Here is a 17,099-nt window from a genome sequence, read left to right as displayed (position 1 = left end):
AATTATGAATTTCATGTGCCCTTGGTCAGGAGTTCTGGTTTTACGTAGGGCTCTTTTACTTATATAATTATTGAAAATGCATTATCTTTTAAAAAAATGTTTTCCTCTCCTGGATTCTGTTGCACAAGCGTTAGTTAATGCCTAGTTATAGTGCTGTAACAAGCCGTTGAACTTACGTATATGTCAGTTAAAAATTTGTTGTTCGAAAATTTATTGAAAATAAATTAGCTAACTCATATATAATTGACGACTTATAGTTAACTCTGTTGCATGTAAATCGTTCTGCACGCGCGCGTCCCCGTACCTACGCTACGACGAAAAAAAATGTCTGCAAGTGCAAGTATAAAGCGAGAGAGGAGTAGCATCTGGTACTTGGCCCTACTGCCGCCCAGAAGATTATTGATCTTATGAAGGACAAGCCAAATTTCTCTGGAACTGCTTGGGGGGGTTCGAGTCCTCGATGGCAGGCACAACAGGTAAAACAACTAAAGGTACTGTGAGCAATGAGCTCACTAAATGATACCCCCGCCTCCCATATGAATATAATGGGAGTGTCCATGTTTTGCTGTTGAAAACCCAAAATATGTGTCGGATCAAAAAGTTAAATTGGAGGTGCACAATGGCAATATGTAATAAAGATGTGTATATATGTATGCAATATGTATTCGGAATTTTTTTTTTAACAAATCACATACTTCGTGCAGCAGTGCTCAGTGGATACTCCAACCATGCTATCCTGTAAAAATGCTCAATCATAGAACATGTATAAAATCCATATATAAAATGTATCGGTATTGTAGTTGAATCTGTAGAACGCAAAACTGTATAGTCCTTGCGCTTAACCTTTTGGAACGTGGGTTTCCGACGATGTAGAAACTCATTCACTATGCAGTGCGAACATGACGTCATAAGTATGGCTTTAAATAGGATGCTGGATACGTTACGCACGCAGAGAAAGAGAGGGTCCCGATGGAAGATTACACTGCTTGGTATTACAGAGATCTAGCCGAGGGACAGGTGCTCTTTTCTCAACTCTTTATGCATGTACGACCCAGATTGCGAAATATTTAAAATATTCTCGAACTGAAATCCTTACATTTTGATTTATCATTTACACTGTGCATAATTTGGGAATGGGGGAGTGGTGGAAATCTTCGTTTAAGCCGGAGTTCTTGGGGAATGTTAAGCAGAAGGATATGGAGATAACGTGCATGATTTGGGAATGGGGGATTGGTGGAAATCTTCGTTTGAGCCGGAGTTCTTGGGGAATGTTAAGCAGAAGGATATGGAGATAACGAACAGTATTCAATATCAAAGTCTATAAAACAATACAAAATAGGCGCAGAGCAAACACGGACCTCCAAAACATCAGAGGTGGGATCAGGTGCCATTGAGGAGTGAGCATCCCCTGCCGACCGGTCCCAACCGCCGTGTGCTCCTTGTCATGATCGGGAAATAACGGGGAAATCCGTCGTCAATTCAGTGTATAAAAATGGACTAACAATTAGTATGAAAAACGTCAGTCAGCATTTGACTCAATGATAAATTGTATCTGCTGACTCATGGTATCGACCATAGAACTTACAAAATGATGACTTTAAACGAAACCGCTGATACTCTTATAAACTTGTTTGTCAATAATTTACCTCGTTTTAGAAATTGTTCATACGTAGAGCATGCTCAAGCGTATCAAATCAACTGAGATTTGTAAACTCCGTATGCAGGTGATGAAGGTATATTGCTGTATAGGTAAGGGAAGTTGACGATTGAAAAGTTAAAGTCATCACGTTTATCATAGAGCTTGGTTGTTAGATTACCATTTAGATCTATGTCCATTTCAAGAAAAATATCCAAATATGAAACACATGTGTCAGACTCTGTGGTATCTTTTACATGTATCACAAGCTCACCGGGATATATTGTATCGACTTAGAATGGAAATAACCCTTGTTAATTTACAATACGTCGTCAATATATCTAAATGTCGAGTTGAAGGCTACAGTGAGTGTTTTCTTCTTTTCATGTACAAATTCTGCTTCATATGAATACAGAAATGAGTCTGCTAATAACGGAGCGCAATTGGTAACCCATGGGAGTTCCAATAGATTTTTTGAAGACCTGGTCTCCAAAAAACCACATAGATATTGTCAATCAGAAACTCAAGCATCTCTTTTTATGTCAAATTCCGAGTACTTGTTTGTGCAATCAGAATGTGTTTTAACAAAATAATTTTGCGAATGACCAATGACGAGGTAAGGAAATTTACGAGTTCCATTTTTATTGAAAAAGCAGCTGACAATGATATCAAAACGCCAGGACTTGGAAAAAAAACACGTTCAAACAATTTTTTTCCATAGCAACCTTCGATAAGTTTCAACAATTTTTTTTTGAAAAAAAAAGAAATTATATATCGTGATTAAAGGGTTCTTTTCTCATCCTCAGCAGAAAAAAAGTTTAATTCAATATTTATTTCACAAAAGTATCCAGTGAGCATTTTTCTAGCAAAAAAAAATATTATAATAGGGTAAAGGGGGGGGGGGGGGATTTCGTTTAAATAAACATTTTTAAACAAAAAATTTTGCAAGAATGTCCGTATCCTCTGTTTTAGAAGATAAATCATGCTCTTCAAAGTCCGCCTTGACTACCATATCTGAGTCGACAACGCAGAATTCAAGTGAGGAAGAAGCAACAACTCGACAATCTTGTGAGGAGCAAGCAGAGACGCAGCAAGCACAGACGGTTATTGGATCAAGAAGTGAACCAGAAAGGTACCATTTTGTCATAAGTCCACGACATAAAACCGAACGCAAATCAGTAACCCCCCCCCCCTCCAAGTCGGGGATGTGACAGAGGGTGCAGATAAAGTCACAGAAGGATGGCTTGGTTCGCTGATATGGCTGGTTGTACAGTCTGCCTGGTCTGCAATGGCTTCAACAACACATGTGGGGTCCGGAGAAAGAAGACTATCACTCAATGTGCTCAATGCAACTGGATCAGCAAGCTCAAACAATACAGATGCCTTCAAATCGGGAAAAACTTCAGACGGTTCTGGAACAGTGGACTCGGCAGAAGAAAGTGACTCCTCAGGACACACAGCGAAAGGATGAGGCAAGGACTTAGTGTTGGAAGGAGGAGCTGGGATCATCTCTGACTCAGCTGGGCGAGCAGGGTCCGGACAGGCATCACCAGCTTCAGAAATGTCTGTTGTTACCACTGCTACCGCAATGGCAATAAGCTGCTCTGTGGTAGGAGAAATCTCAGGCTTAGCCTGGGACTCAACTACACCATCCGAGGTTCCTGGTCCCTGGGAGCTGGAAAAGCTTGATGGTACATATATGGGTGGGGAGGAGCCTTTAATTCGTGACAGACTTCACCAGCCTAGCATCCACACCCAGCAGCTTCGACATCTCTTTTAGAAGGGACGACGAGGAAACTGGTGTACGAGGGGTGATCAAAAAGTTCGCAAACTATCTCTATATCTACAAAACCACAATTCAGATTAGAATGAAATTGGGTACACACATAGCCATACACAAGGTCTATAAATAGCATATGCTGAATAAAGTTTCTCTCCTTGTTTGTGACGTCACAATGTGAAAATGACGTCACTATTTAGGTCACTTGTGACGAAAAATGGTTGTCTCAGTCGAACTTGTTCAACAAACGACTGTACAATTTATTGTAATATCTTAGAAATCCCTCCACAGTATCATATAATAATTTGTACACATTTTATTGAGATAATGAGTTCCTATAAATTCAATTAATGATTGGATTAATCGTTTTAGTGAAGGAAGGCTGATGGTTAAAAATGATACTTGTCATCTTGCCCAGTGAAAGCAAGTTTGAAAAGATATGTATTTTTAATTAAGCAATTTGCTATCAAAGACCTCCAATTAGCACTTTGAAAAATAGTTGAATATTTGAACAATGATATAAGTATTAAACACGTAAGATATCGTTTACTTTAGATTTTAAACATATTAGATATGATAAAAAGGATGCACCCATTCTCTATCCACCTTGAATAAAGGTCTCTCCTGTGACAGAAGATTTGTGTTTTAATGGTCGCCATACTTATTTTTGGAAAGGATGTTATTATCCACCCATTCTGTTGCCGAGATATGACCATTTCTGACAAATTAACTGTTCTTGTCATAAAAATTAACTCACATGGAAAGAAATATCAAATTCGGAAAAATCTTTTAACTTTTGTGACAGAACGCTACGGAGGGGGTCACGTGACCGCCAATATCACGTGATTCGCGCATGCGCAGAACGGTGGTTGATGTGCATTAAAATCGGGTAGGATTAATTTAAAATATAATCAACATTAAAACCAAATATTGTTTCTAATATGGAAGTTATTCAATTAGTTTGCGAACTTTTTGATCACCCCTCGTAAATAGGGTTTGGAGCTGAAAAAATGGGTCCGGACGAATGTTCTGAGACTTCTGAAGATAGTATCTGTGGATTGCGGCTAGCCTCTGATGTCATCCTAATGTTGAACACTTCCTCTTCGTCTGACATAACATGAACCCTGATTAACCCACCTTTTAGGCTGATAGCCTTGATCGTGAACCTCTCATCTAGTTCGGTTTTTGATGGCGAATAGTCCATGGGCTTCTTCACAACTGGACAAAGATCCTCTTCTTTATCGAAGATACTGCATATGTTTACATTTCTTCAGTTTTTTGCTTATAAAGAATGTGGAAAGTTAAAAGCACCATCAGTAGACATGAGAATTTTACAGGCAGACCGATAGACAGACCATTAGACACATGTTAACAGGTGATCAGAAAAGCCCAGGTGCGAAAAAGTTAAATGAACTCACTTTTGATCTAGGTCTCAATTTTCTTGTTTCAATTTCATTGTTTAGTAAAAATGAAATTGAGATTCAAAGTGAGCTTTTCTAAGTTTTATGCTCCCGAAACCAGAACTTACTGCTAAGGTGTGCTAAAAAGGTGCAACCTTGGTCAAACAAGTTATCTTATCTCCGCTTTCTTTATCTTTTGAAGTGTCAGTCCTTGAAGATGTCTGTGGGCTGCTGAAACACACCTCCTAACCTTATTAATATTCAGGGTCATGAACCCAAGGGAGCATTCATTGCATCAGATATTTTCTTTACACAAGGAAAGACAACTCAAGATTTTTAATGGTATAGTCAGTTTCTTTTATCAATTTATATACATTTAAACTGTTATTAATTGGAGGAAAAAAAGAAAATATATTGTGATATATGTTTTATTTCATCAACATCACTTCTGCTCAATGTTTATGTTGAATGAGTATAACATTAACTCACAGTCTATTTTAAGTATGGAATACTGTTTATGTAAATAAATATGTTCACTAAATTTCTGTTTAATGAATACAGGTAAATTGATTTTCAAGTATGCACTGTACCTGATTTCACATAAGCTACATATCTGCAGCTACTACTGGAAGGTATCTGTCTACATAATTATATTCAGTTATCAATTTTTCTTTTTGTTAAATGAATTCAACAAAAATAATTTAAACTGATATGCATACCATTTATATATCATGACTCATATTGGAAAAAAAGACAAAGTAAACAAACAGCATGCAATCATATTTGTATTTACAAGAAATCATGTAGACAGACAATGAAATATTCAACAACAAATAAGTTGTATATTACAGGACGTATGTTATAATAAAGATTACGCTGTTTTAAAAATGAAGTAAAAATTTATAAAACAATATTTAGATATCCTTCACAAGATCTCCAAATTTTGAATATTTTTTAATAAACAAAACTATTAGTGCACATGTACATTCTAATTATTTTTTTTTCTTCCTACTCAAAAAGATTAAAGTTCCATTTTTTAAAGATAGTCAACCTCATAATAAAATTCATAGTAAAAATAATCAAGTGTTTCTTTCTTTACTGATCTGGTTTAAAATACATGTGTAATTAAAGTATGTAATTCGTATAGTTTAAGCATGCAATACCAGTGAGAGCTAGCTATTACCCCCCTTTTTTCCAAAAATTTTCTATACTGTGACTGAATTTATTAAAAACACTAGTTTTAAGTTATAAATCTTATCTTATTATTGTACAACCTATGAAGTTGCCTGCATGGTGCAGTGGCAAGAGCATCTGCTCGACAGTCATGAGTAAGGAGTTGATCATTAAATTGCTGGTTCGAAATCCCACTGTCGGACATAGAGAAAAGACTGCATATACAGAGGTCCTGTGTTGCAGTAGGTGCTAGCAACAAAAAGATCCCGCATTGCTCAATTAGCCATGTGTGCCAAGTAAAGGACAAAATTTGCAGCTCTCCACCGGCAAATGTTGGCATCACCATGAGTGAAAAATTCTCAAGAAGAACGTTAAACAACATACAAACAAACAATAAACTAAGGAGTCTTTGAATATGCAAATTCTTCTTTTCTTAGAAAGGTATCCTCAAATAAAAAAAGTACTGTATCATCCCAGTCTTCATGAATTCAGCAACCATTTGTTATATGGCCTGAAAAATATAAAATGTTAATTAATACATAAATATAAAAGTATATGATTGATATATTTATAATTCATCATAAATTAATTGAATCAATAAAATAAAGTCACACTTGTTATCTTGAAAGGCTTATTGGACTGCTGAAAAACTGAGATATCCAAGAGATTCAGGGTAAGATATATAGAACAAAAAATGTGTTCAAGGGACTTTAAAATGACTTTGATATCTATATGTGTTCAAGATATCTCTCAGTGTTCAAGATATATACCAAAGTTCAACTCAAACAGAGTATAAAATGTCCTATATGCCATTTATGGTTGCTAATTCAATCTATCATTGTTCATTAATAATCTGCATGCGAAAGAGATCTGCGCAAAATGAGCTAATTAAATTAACAAAAGTAAAACATATGCAATGCAAAGTGTTTGCAAATCATTCATCCAGTTTGTAATACTGTCAAGAACATCAACATACCCTAGATAGTCGAAGTTGTTTGATTTTAAGATACATGTGTACTGTTGTTTAACTGTACTTAATTAGACTGCACTGCATTCACTTGATATCCAACAGCATACATTTTTCACATTTATCATCCATCATTTACTATCATGATGAGAGTTATGCCCCTTTTCTAAAACCCCAAAATATTGCTTTCTTTCTGAAAATTGTAGCTATTAGACCTTATCTAGTTTGTGAGCTATGCAGATTATTGATAACCAGCTATTCTAAGTTGCAGCTAGTTTGATATTTAAAGATTAATTGAAAGACTGAAACTCAAGATATTAACTAAAGTCTCCTTAAAATAGGAATTTAAATTATGAAAACTGAAATTATTTTAATCTCTACTTAAATTAGAAGCCAAGAAATAAACAAAATGATTTTCCAATATTTACAAAGGACTTTCAAGATAAACATTTTGTCTCTAATTATGGCACATCCAATACCCTTGATTTTGGGATTCTGTACTATGATGTATTCATTAAAAAAATATGATGCATCGCAGCTCTGATAATCTAATAATAAGATTTTATAAAAAGCCTTAAATATTCCAGAATAAAACTTTGACCCCCCCCCCCCACTGTGGCACCACCCCACCCTATACCTATATGATCTGAACAAATCTAAATCTGTTCTGAACTACCTCAGAGTGACTTATCATGACTTGCCTATTCTTGAAAAGAATTGATTTAATTTTTTTGTCTACTGATTTCTAATTGTTCTCTCTATTTTATTGCTTTACTCTATTTACATCAATAACATATCATCACCAGTTATCAGCGTACCTTCTCTTTGGCCTTGACATCCTTTCCTATTCTCGTGGTTGAAGCTTTCATCAGATAATTTTTATTGTCGCAGCTGAACTACAATTATGCAGTCTTCGAAATAACCCGGGAGTCCGATGCCCGGGGCCTGGAAAAATTGCAGGCGGGCATGTAAAACTTGCTAAATGACATGCCCGAAGGGCATGTTTAAATTTTCCGTCATCTCACAATGTTTACTTGTCATTTCGTCCATCGTACCCAAGTTATTCGCGTAACTTGCTTTGTGCGTCTACATTCTCGGTACGACTTGTCAAATAAGCGTCAATCGTAATCATTGAAGTGTTTAGTTTAACCTATTGTATATATGTTTGGTTAATTACGAGACGTACATCGATGCCACGTGTAGTTGGGATTGGGCGGTCATGATACCATTTTTGAAATTAGCTAAACCGGTGAAACGACCAGCAAGTGACTCTAAAGTGAATTATGAACAAAAACGTGTCAGAAAGTTTCAGCACCAATGGCAGAAAGACAGACCATGGCTGGTGTATGACTCGGAAAACAATCTGATGTCTTGTGCATGGTGTAAAAAAGAAGGTGTACAAAGTAAGTTTACAACAGGCTCTAATCATTTCCGAATCGACGCTGTAAAGGACCACGAGGAATCAAAGTGGCACAAACATTTTACATCAAAGTACTCTTTAAAAACTCACTCAGAAAGTTTGGCATCAAAATGTCTACTGCAACTTAAAAAAGCCGATTATGACAAAATGGCTATAAAATTTCGAACGGCCCATGCTATAGCGAAGCACAACAAAAGTTTTTTGGACTATACATTTATTTGTCAGTTGGACAAAATGAAGGGTCTTGATGTGGGAGAACAGTACCTCAATGACAAGTCTGCAGCTACAATGATACACCACATTGCTGCAGTTACAAGATCAGAAGTATGTGAAAAGTTACGTCACAGTTTGTTCTTTTCCCTTACATGTGATGGAGTGACTGACTTTACAGGGGATGAGTTGGAAAACATTTATGTGAGAATTTGTAACAAAGGGGTCGTTGAAGTCATGTATTTGCACATTGGGAGTCCCGACTCCACTTCAGCAAGTGATCTACATCTGATGTTCCAGGAAACCTTCCAAAGCCTCGAGATTCATGATGTGTTCAAAGACAAGCTTATTGGTTTTTGTGCAGACGGGGCATCTAACATGCAAGGTATGTTATCCTTATTAATAATTTTAAAACTGATCAGCATAATTAAATGATAAATGTTATGATAAGTATCGCCTTATTTGTTTTCCATGATCATGACTTTTAATTAAAGTTAAATGAAAAATAAATGGTGTTATTATTTTTTATAGGCTGTAAATCAGGACTTGGTGCACTGCTGAAGGAGACAAGACCCCATTTGGTTGTTGTGCATTGTTTAGCCCATCGTCTTGAATTGAGTTTCAAAGATGCAATAAAATCGTGCCAACCAAGTCTGTATACTAAATGCATGACATTACTTATAGGACTATTTTACCTGTACCACAAAAGTCCAACACAAAAGAAGGCCCTCCAGCGAAGTTTTGCCTCGTTAGAAATGAAACAGGTCTTACCTACGAGGGTAGGAGGAACGAGGTGGTTGCCACACACGTACAGGGCCATCACAGTACTCATAAAGGGTAAATTAATGCAAATATTTAAAAATTTGATTAATTATAAATAATAGTAAAATTTATCATAATAGTTTAGTCATCGAAAGTCACAGAAACTAAAATCATTTCAGGATACAAAGCTATTCGACAACAACTTGAAACCAGTAGTCATAATAATGCAAAGGCAGAGGGATATGCTCGTCTGATCAGTGATGGTCATGTTATTGCATACATCTTAAAATTGAAGGTAAAACAATAACAAATATCACATTCACAAAATGACAATCATGTACATGATGTAGGTAATGAGAATTTCTTTTGAAAACGTGTATTAAATTTGAATAGGAAATCATAACCCACTTGATGAAGCTGTCGTTGTATCTGCAAACTCAAGGGATATGTCTTGCAGACGGATTTCACAGACTTGGTGTTACAAAAACTCTACTTACTCATATGGAACCTGTGTAAGTACATGCATGCATCTGTATCATTTAATGAGAGTGAAAGTTGATTATCATGATTATCAAATAGAAACAAAGACAATATGGTAAGATCATTTAATTTGTAGAGATGTTTTATCAGTGAAAGAAGTTATTGAGAGTGAATCATATCAAGGGACAACTTTGAGTTTTCAAGGTGGAAAACCAAATGCAAGAGTGCAAAATTTTGTCACCAGTTTGAAATCATCTTTGGAAAAGAGATTTCCATCCACAGAAATTGTGGAATCCACTGTCCTTGCATCTTTCATTAACTGGCCAGAGAAAGGATCAGAGAACATACCTGGTTACTTGTTGTTGTTTATTTTTTTATGAAATTATTTTTCAGACACTTTCAGTTTTTTATTGTTTTTCAGATTTTGTTTTCAAATTGGTTTGCAGTTTGCTTATTTTTATTTGGAGAAGTTATTAATTCCTGAGTGACACAGCACATAAATTACTAAGGTGTAGATTTATAAATTACTTAATTCATTTTGAAATTAATTTCATTGTAAACTGAAAACAATTGAAATTATTATATTTCTGTAATTTTATTTATTAATAAGATAAAAAAAATGTTTATTTCTTTATAGAATTTGGAAATAAAGAAGTTAAATTCCTGGCCGATCAATTCCATGCTTATTATGAATGCAGTGAGGAGGATTTGCTTCAAGAATGGGCACTATTAAAAGCTGTTATATATGAAAAGTATGCATTCTATTGATTTAAGGTGAAGTTAGCCATAAAATTACAAAATTACAGAAGTACAGCTTATTTTAATAATATTTTCTCAAGGTATGACAGAGAAATTCCTTTGCTGTCTTGGAAGGATGTAATGATTAGATTCGGCAATCATGGCCTTGAAAACATCTTCAAGCTTATGGACATCACCCTTTGTCTTCCACCAACATCTGTGAATAACGAGTGCGCCTTCTCGGCCATGAAGCTATGCAAAGGAAAACGTAGGGGAAGGATGAAGGCTACTACTCTAAATGATCTTCTCACAATTCAGATACAGTCTGAGAGTGTAAAGAACTTCGACCCAGAGCAAGCAATTAAACACAGGATGGTGAGTAGTTTTCTGCTATAGTTGTTAATATTATGCTATTTCCTGTTTTTTTTTAATTTTTGCATTTCAAATTTTTTCACGAAACTTTTTCTTTCAGAAAACTCCTTCTGGTCAGAAGAGACGACTTATTAATAACTTAAAAAAGACTTGCAGTTCTACCCAGATGTCCACAAAAGCAACAAGTACTGTGACACAACCCTTACCTGCTGAAAATGAGGTAAGTACTCGTACAACATTTCTCTGCATTAAACACTAACATCTTAATCAATAGATCAAAAGATTTTAAATACAATTATTTAATAGGTTGACATTATGGAGGTAGTGGAAGATTCCGTAGAGTCCATGACTGTCACAACTGCACAGGCAAACACAGAATCTGATTCTGCTTTGAATAAGGTATCTGAAAATTCATTAAATGGCAAGTGTGCCATTGAAAATCGCAGTGAAACATTAATATAGAAAATCTTCATCTATGTTTTATTTATTCTTGTGTCAATACGATGTTACAGGTAAACAGCTTGACAGAAGATGTAAATGCAGAGGCAGATGCAGAGGCAGATTTAGAGGAAAGTGAAACAGAAAGTGAAGAAAGCGATATGGAAATGACAGAGCTTGAAATTGAGAGGGAGCTGGAAAGAATTTGAAACATTGTCCTTAATACAATAAAACTGAAATAAAACCTTTATTTATTTATTTATTTTGGTTGCACCATTAATGTACCAGTAAATATAAGAATTTTGAGTTGGGCATGTAAAAATTTGAATGGGCTGGGTTAAAATGATGGATCTACATGCCCAAAGGGCATGTGCTGAAAAAAATTTGTCGTGAAGACTGATTATGATTAATAAATTAATACAATCCTCTAAATCTAAATTATCCAAATAAAATACATGCATTTGCAATTATGTGAAAAAAACTGAATGAAAAATACTGACAAATATCATTGCACTACATGCAAATCAGAAAAATATGAAAATCGTTTGAAGTTTGCATAATATGCTGATTTATGTATTGGCATAATTTTCATTTCATTAAATTGTTTGCTGAAACATACAATCAACTGTATTTATACTGTCCCTTTTAATGAATTTTCTTCTGCCTTTGAACTTACATGTACTGTTATGCAGCATGACGTGAGAATTTTTCCATCCATTCTTTATTAAAGGATCTGCTGAAAATAGAACAGAATGTGATTAAATCTTTGAGCATTAAAAGAAAACAAAAATCACTGATTATGCATTATTTTCAATTATATTGACCCTTTTTATCAACGTCTCTCTCTCTCTCTCTCTCTCTCTCTCTCTCTCTCTCTCTCTCTCTCTCTCTCTCTCTCTCTCTCTCTGTGTCTGTCTAACTATATATAAATAACTTTACACAGGATTCTTTTATACATTGATATGTAGATGTATATATTGGAGTAATTGGGCATGCTTCATATTTTTCCTTTGTTTATTCCAAACAGCATGATCAGGATGAAAATAATTAAATACTAGTTATAATGTTGCATATTAAATGTTATAAGTTTATCCTTACAGTTACATGTACACAATACTCACAACAGGCAAACCTTGAACTTTCACATCGCTGTCTTCAGAGTATATCCTGCAAGAAACATTCATTGCACATTATACATGTAATTGTTTTGATTTGATTTTTTTTTTATATATTTGCCTTTTTTTAAATGGAATTATAATTTTTGTGCATGCATTTAGTTCAGTATCATGCACATACATATGGCAGATCATTTTTAAATTCAATCAACAATGCCATTCTTCAACAGAAAAGATATACATTGTATACATGTAAAGATCAGTAAAGCCCATGTTTTAAAAGTGGAAAAAAATACTTTCTTGTGTATGCGATTTGAGTGAGATGGTGCATATCATAAAAAAACAAACAACAAAAAGGATGGAATGTCTCAATAGCTGACTTTACAATGCAAGGCTAAAAAATAATTGATTGCCCACTGGACTGGGGTCAGTGAATTTTTTTTATCCAAGCTAGTAGTAACCTAGTGGGATAGTAATATTATGATGAGCTGACCAGTAAAAAGCCTGAGTGAGCAGTGAAAGAAATTTTTTCTAGCCCTACAATGATTCACATTTGTCTTACAATGTATATACATGTATATATACATTTTCTAAATTCAATAATGTTTGTTTATGACCTTATAGGGTCAATTGTGTTATTTTTGTCATACCTGGAGATGGTTGTTCAAGATGTACTCTAACCTGCAATAGACAAACAAACCAGAAGTCTCTGTCGAGACTGAAGCTCTACTGGTTTGTACTTATAGCAAAGGAAGAGAAAAGTTCTTAAGCAGTTGGGAATTGAAACATTACCACAGCAATAAAAAAATAATCATCCTTGATTAAGTCTCTTTATGTTCTTAGTGTAGTCTACTTGCATGCCACATTATATTATAATCAGACTTAAACTGTATTTGGAGTAGCATTTTGAGAGTATTTAACAGAAATTTCTATTTTTAGTAACCAAAGCAAAAATGTTCATCAAAGTCAAAAACTGATAAACAGAATTGTGTATCTTAGTGTAGTCTACTTGTGTGCCAAGATATATTGAAATCAGACCAAAACTGTAGGAGGAGTTGCATTTTGAAAGAATTTCACAGAAATTTCTATTTTTAGTAACAACGGCAACACCGCTCATCGAAATCAAAAACCGATACACAGAATTATGTATCTTAGTGTAGTCTACTTGTGTGTCAAGTTATATTGAAATCAGACCAAAAATGTAGGAAGAGTAGCATTCTGAAAGAATTTCACAGAAATTTCTATTTTTAGTAACCACGGCAACACTGTTCATTGAAATCAAAAACCGATATATAGCATTATGTATCTTAGTGTAGTCTACTTGTGTGCCAAGTTATATTGAAATCAGACCAAAACTGTAGGAGGAGTTGCATTTTGAAAGAATTTCACAGAAATTTCTATTTTTAGTAACAACGGCAACACCGCTCATCGAAATCAAAAACCGATACACAGAATTATGTATCTTAGTGTAGTCTACTTGTATGCCAAGTTATATTGAAATCAGACCAAAACTGTAGGAGGAGTAGCATTTTGAAAGAATTTCACAGAAATTTCTATTTTTAGTAACCACAGCAACACCGTTCATCGAAATCAAAAACCGATACACAGAATTATGTATCTTAGTGTAGTCTACTTGTATGCCAAGTTATATTGAAATCAGACCAAAACTGTAGGAGGAGTAGCATTTTGAAAAATTGTTTACAGACAGACAGACAGACAGACGGACGGACGACGGACGCATTACTATCGCATAAGCTCTTCTGGTCTCTGACCAGTAGAGTTAAAAAGAAAAATACTTTTCATGTAAATTAGATACATGTATTCTTACAAACAGAAATGCAAAACATCAATGCAAATTATGTTTACATACACAGAGACACAGATTGATGCATGTCTGTAATTTATTATACCCACGCTTGAAAAGCGGGAGGGTATATTTTAAAAGTAATTGGTACATGTTGGTATGTCTGTCCTTCTGTTACACTTTGGGGTACCCATCTCTTATCTGCTAATTCCTCAGCTGATACCCCTGACTGGCACTGAGTGATATTTGATGAGACTTTCACAGAATCTTTATTACATATTGCAATGGTGCATCTTCTATTTTACTTTTTGATCCAACACATATTTTGGGTTTCCCATAGCAAAACATGGACACTAATTTAGTGTCAGAGCTCAATGCTCACAGTACCTCTAGTTTTATAATATTTATACTATCTCATTAGCTAAGTTTTAGATGGGCAATATTTTTAAGGGGGAAAAAGTGGTACACATAGAAATATTCAAAAACTTTCATAAACTGCATATGTGAAGTTTCACATCTGATACATATACACAAGTATGTGAGAACTGCATGCATTGACTCAGTTGACATCATGCATCTGATCATAATATTAATACCTATGATATTAAATTAGAAAAGTACGTAACCACCATTTTTTGATCAGTAGGCTCTAGTGAAAACCACATGATTGATATAAACAGCTGACACTATTAAAACTGCAAACAAATGTAAACAAACCTTAATCCAGGTACACATGTATATGTATAGAGGAAATTCGGAAGAAGTACTTGTGCATACACACGAGTATACGGATAGAATTAAATTTTAGTCTCTTGGTATTTAAAAAAACACACAAATGGTTCGCACAAATCACTGGGTATTGATAAGTAAAAATAATGACTTTGATACGCGTAATTCTGCATATGCATGCATGGTAGACTACCTTACAAATAGGAACGGCCTATAGCGCACCTGCATTTTCTCTTCAATTTAAGACATGCTATTAACATCATTTGGCAAACATGCCCTAAAATATTTAGCCATTTTGTGCTACAGGTAATCGAAAAGATAAATAAAATTCTACTTACGAGTGTTTTCGTTTACTAAATCAATGTATGTGGGTTAATCTTGACCGACACAAATACTCCCCTCCACGTGGAAACATGTTTACAAAATCGAGAGGTGTTGTTTTGACACTTTAAAGTGCAATAGCACTTGACAGAATGAGAAACCGTATACCTACTTTCACTTTTCAAGTAAAGAAACGTTTGTTTTTCAACTTTTTGCAATTTACAAACCTTATAAATCGAGAAAACATAAAGTTTTACCTCTTTTTTCATGTTGAATTTCTCTCTCGATTTTCACCACTGGCATTTTGCTCTCGTTGAATTCTCGCGAGGAAAGCTGTTCGGACGTTTACGGATTTTGTTCATACTTTATTACGTTTATCTCCGAATTCTTCCGATTTATGCTAATAAGGTTAGGAGGTGTGTGAAATATAAAGAAAAAATTTAATGCTTGCAAACAAAGATTAAAAAATTAAAGTAATTGAGTATCATTTAATTTCCAGTCACCATTCATACATCCCTTTCCGACTCAAACTGATTTACAGTTTGCAACGATCACTGTTTTTAAGAGAAATTTATAAGTATTAATTATATTGCCATTTTATTTGAAGAAGAATGTGGATATGTATGTGTTCAATATTTTCACCATTTACTCACATGCCACATCCTGACTTTTCTCGCACTCTTTGTTACCGGTATTTAAAACTACGACTGAAATGGAAACAAAAGTTTAGAAGTGATCAAATTCATATACTCTATTGTTTAGTAAGATAGTTACAATGTACAGAGTACATGTTTCTTGACTTCCTTACCATCACTGTCAAAGCCTGCTTCTAGGCCAAAAAAGCTTGGTCTTCTATCTTGTCTCTGTAGAGGCACCTCCTCTGCCTCTGACAGTTCCACTTCAGCTTGTCCGCCACCTGTCTTTCTGCATTCTTTCTTTAAAAAATCTATTTTAAAGTAAAAACATGCTATAGCTATATATGGCATGTCTGAGCTTTAAAAATAAAAATACAAGATTGAGTGTACATGAGCAAGATCTTTGTTATTTACGTTCAAATTAAACTTTTCATCAGTTTTGAACTTGTATAACCCTAGGTTTATAGTTAATTGACTTAGAACTTGTTTGATATTTCAATGCCAAGTCAGTAAATAAATTGGTTGTTTTAAATTTCTCATATCTACTGTGTATGAAGCGGTCGATTTAAATTGTGTAGTTTACAGAAAATCTTATCATTAACATAAAGTAATTACAAAACATATAGAAAAATCTTTTAAAGTTTTATTCAGTCAAAACTTATAAAAAATATGCCATATATGACTTTAAGCATAATAATAACCTTATGAGGAATTTACTAATTAACATTTTATATAGTCATATGTACTGTGAAATGTGTACTTGATTCAAAAGCATACAAATTCTATAAACATGATTATACTGTTGGATTGAATGGTTGATAAATTCTTGATTTTATAAAAGTTGCAGATGAGAACTTAAACTGTGTGATGTTTTACGAAACATTTTACGTACGACTTACTTTTGTTTTTGTAATGTCGGCAAGAGCAGAGCACGTTGTCTCACTTCATTTGCAGTGATTAATGCAGTTCTATAGTGTAAGTTGTTTACTTTAATGCTTTAATTGTGTAAACTTATGAAATAGATTGTTATTCTAGGGTGCATAGGAATGCATACTGTGTTAAGATGCACAATTTCTTGATTTGTCGGTTGGCTGACATGACCTATTTTCTGCATAGTGC

At 34.5% G+C, this 17,099-nt stretch overlaps 1 protein-coding gene and 1 long non-coding RNA gene across 4 annotated transcripts; one reads left to right on the top strand and one right to left on the bottom strand.

The window, feature by feature from the left end:
• Positions 1–6,422: 6,422 nt before the first annotated feature.
• Positions 6,423–15,763, bottom strand: LOC134263341 (uncharacterized). 3 transcript variants are annotated; one of them, XR_009991244.1, is made up of 6 exons: positions 15,013–15,763; positions 13,142–13,172; positions 12,498–12,543; positions 12,053–12,112; positions 7,775–7,852; positions 6,423–6,500 (listed from the first exon to the last, which is right to left on the bottom strand). It is a non-coding gene; the product is annotated as an uncharacterized LOC134263341 (long non-coding RNA). The 3 variants fall into 3 exon arrangements; XR_009991245.1 differs by having other exon boundaries at positions 12,053–12,109; XR_009991246.1 differs by having other exon boundaries at positions 15,363–15,763.
• Positions 8,056–9,908, top strand: LOC134263339 (zinc finger protein 862-like). Its single transcript, XM_062745675.1, has 4 exons — positions 8,056–8,971; positions 9,118–9,423; positions 9,528–9,643; positions 9,742–9,908. The coding sequence occupies exons 1-4, from the start codon at positions 8,176–8,178 to the stop codon at positions 9,862–9,864; spliced, it is 1,341 nt and encodes a 446-aa protein (XP_062601659.1). The 5' UTR covers positions 8,056–8,175; the 3' UTR covers positions 9,865–9,908.
• Positions 15,764–17,099: the final 1,336 nt, after the last annotated feature.

This window comes from Saccostrea cucullata, unplaced genomic scaffold (assembly GCF_032062105.1).
Source record: "Saccostrea cucullata isolate Sc308-1 unplaced genomic scaffold, CSIRO_AGI_Scuc_v1 ctg2745, whole genome shotgun sequence".
NCBI lineage: Eukaryota > Metazoa > Mollusca > Bivalvia > Ostreida > Ostreidae > Saccostrea > Saccostrea cuccullata.
Note: the sequence above shows the minus strand (reverse complement) of the source record. Positions and strands in the feature narration are given on the sequence as shown.

What these genes read in the sequence shown, in the direction of transcription:
- LOC134263339 (XM_062745675.1), top strand. Translation starts at nt 8,176, where the DNA reads ATGATACCATTTTTGAAATTAGCTAAACCGGTGAAACGACCAGCAAGT. An exon ending in CGGGGCATCTAACATGCAAG is followed by an intron (nt 8,972 to 9,117) that starts GTATGTTATCCT and finishes TATTTTTTATAG; the next exon opens with GCTGTAAATCAGGACTTGGT. An exon ending in CATACATCTTAAAATTGAAG is followed by an intron (nt 9,644 to 9,741) that starts GTAAAACAATAA and finishes AAATTTGAATAG; the next exon opens with GAAATCATAACCCACTTGAT.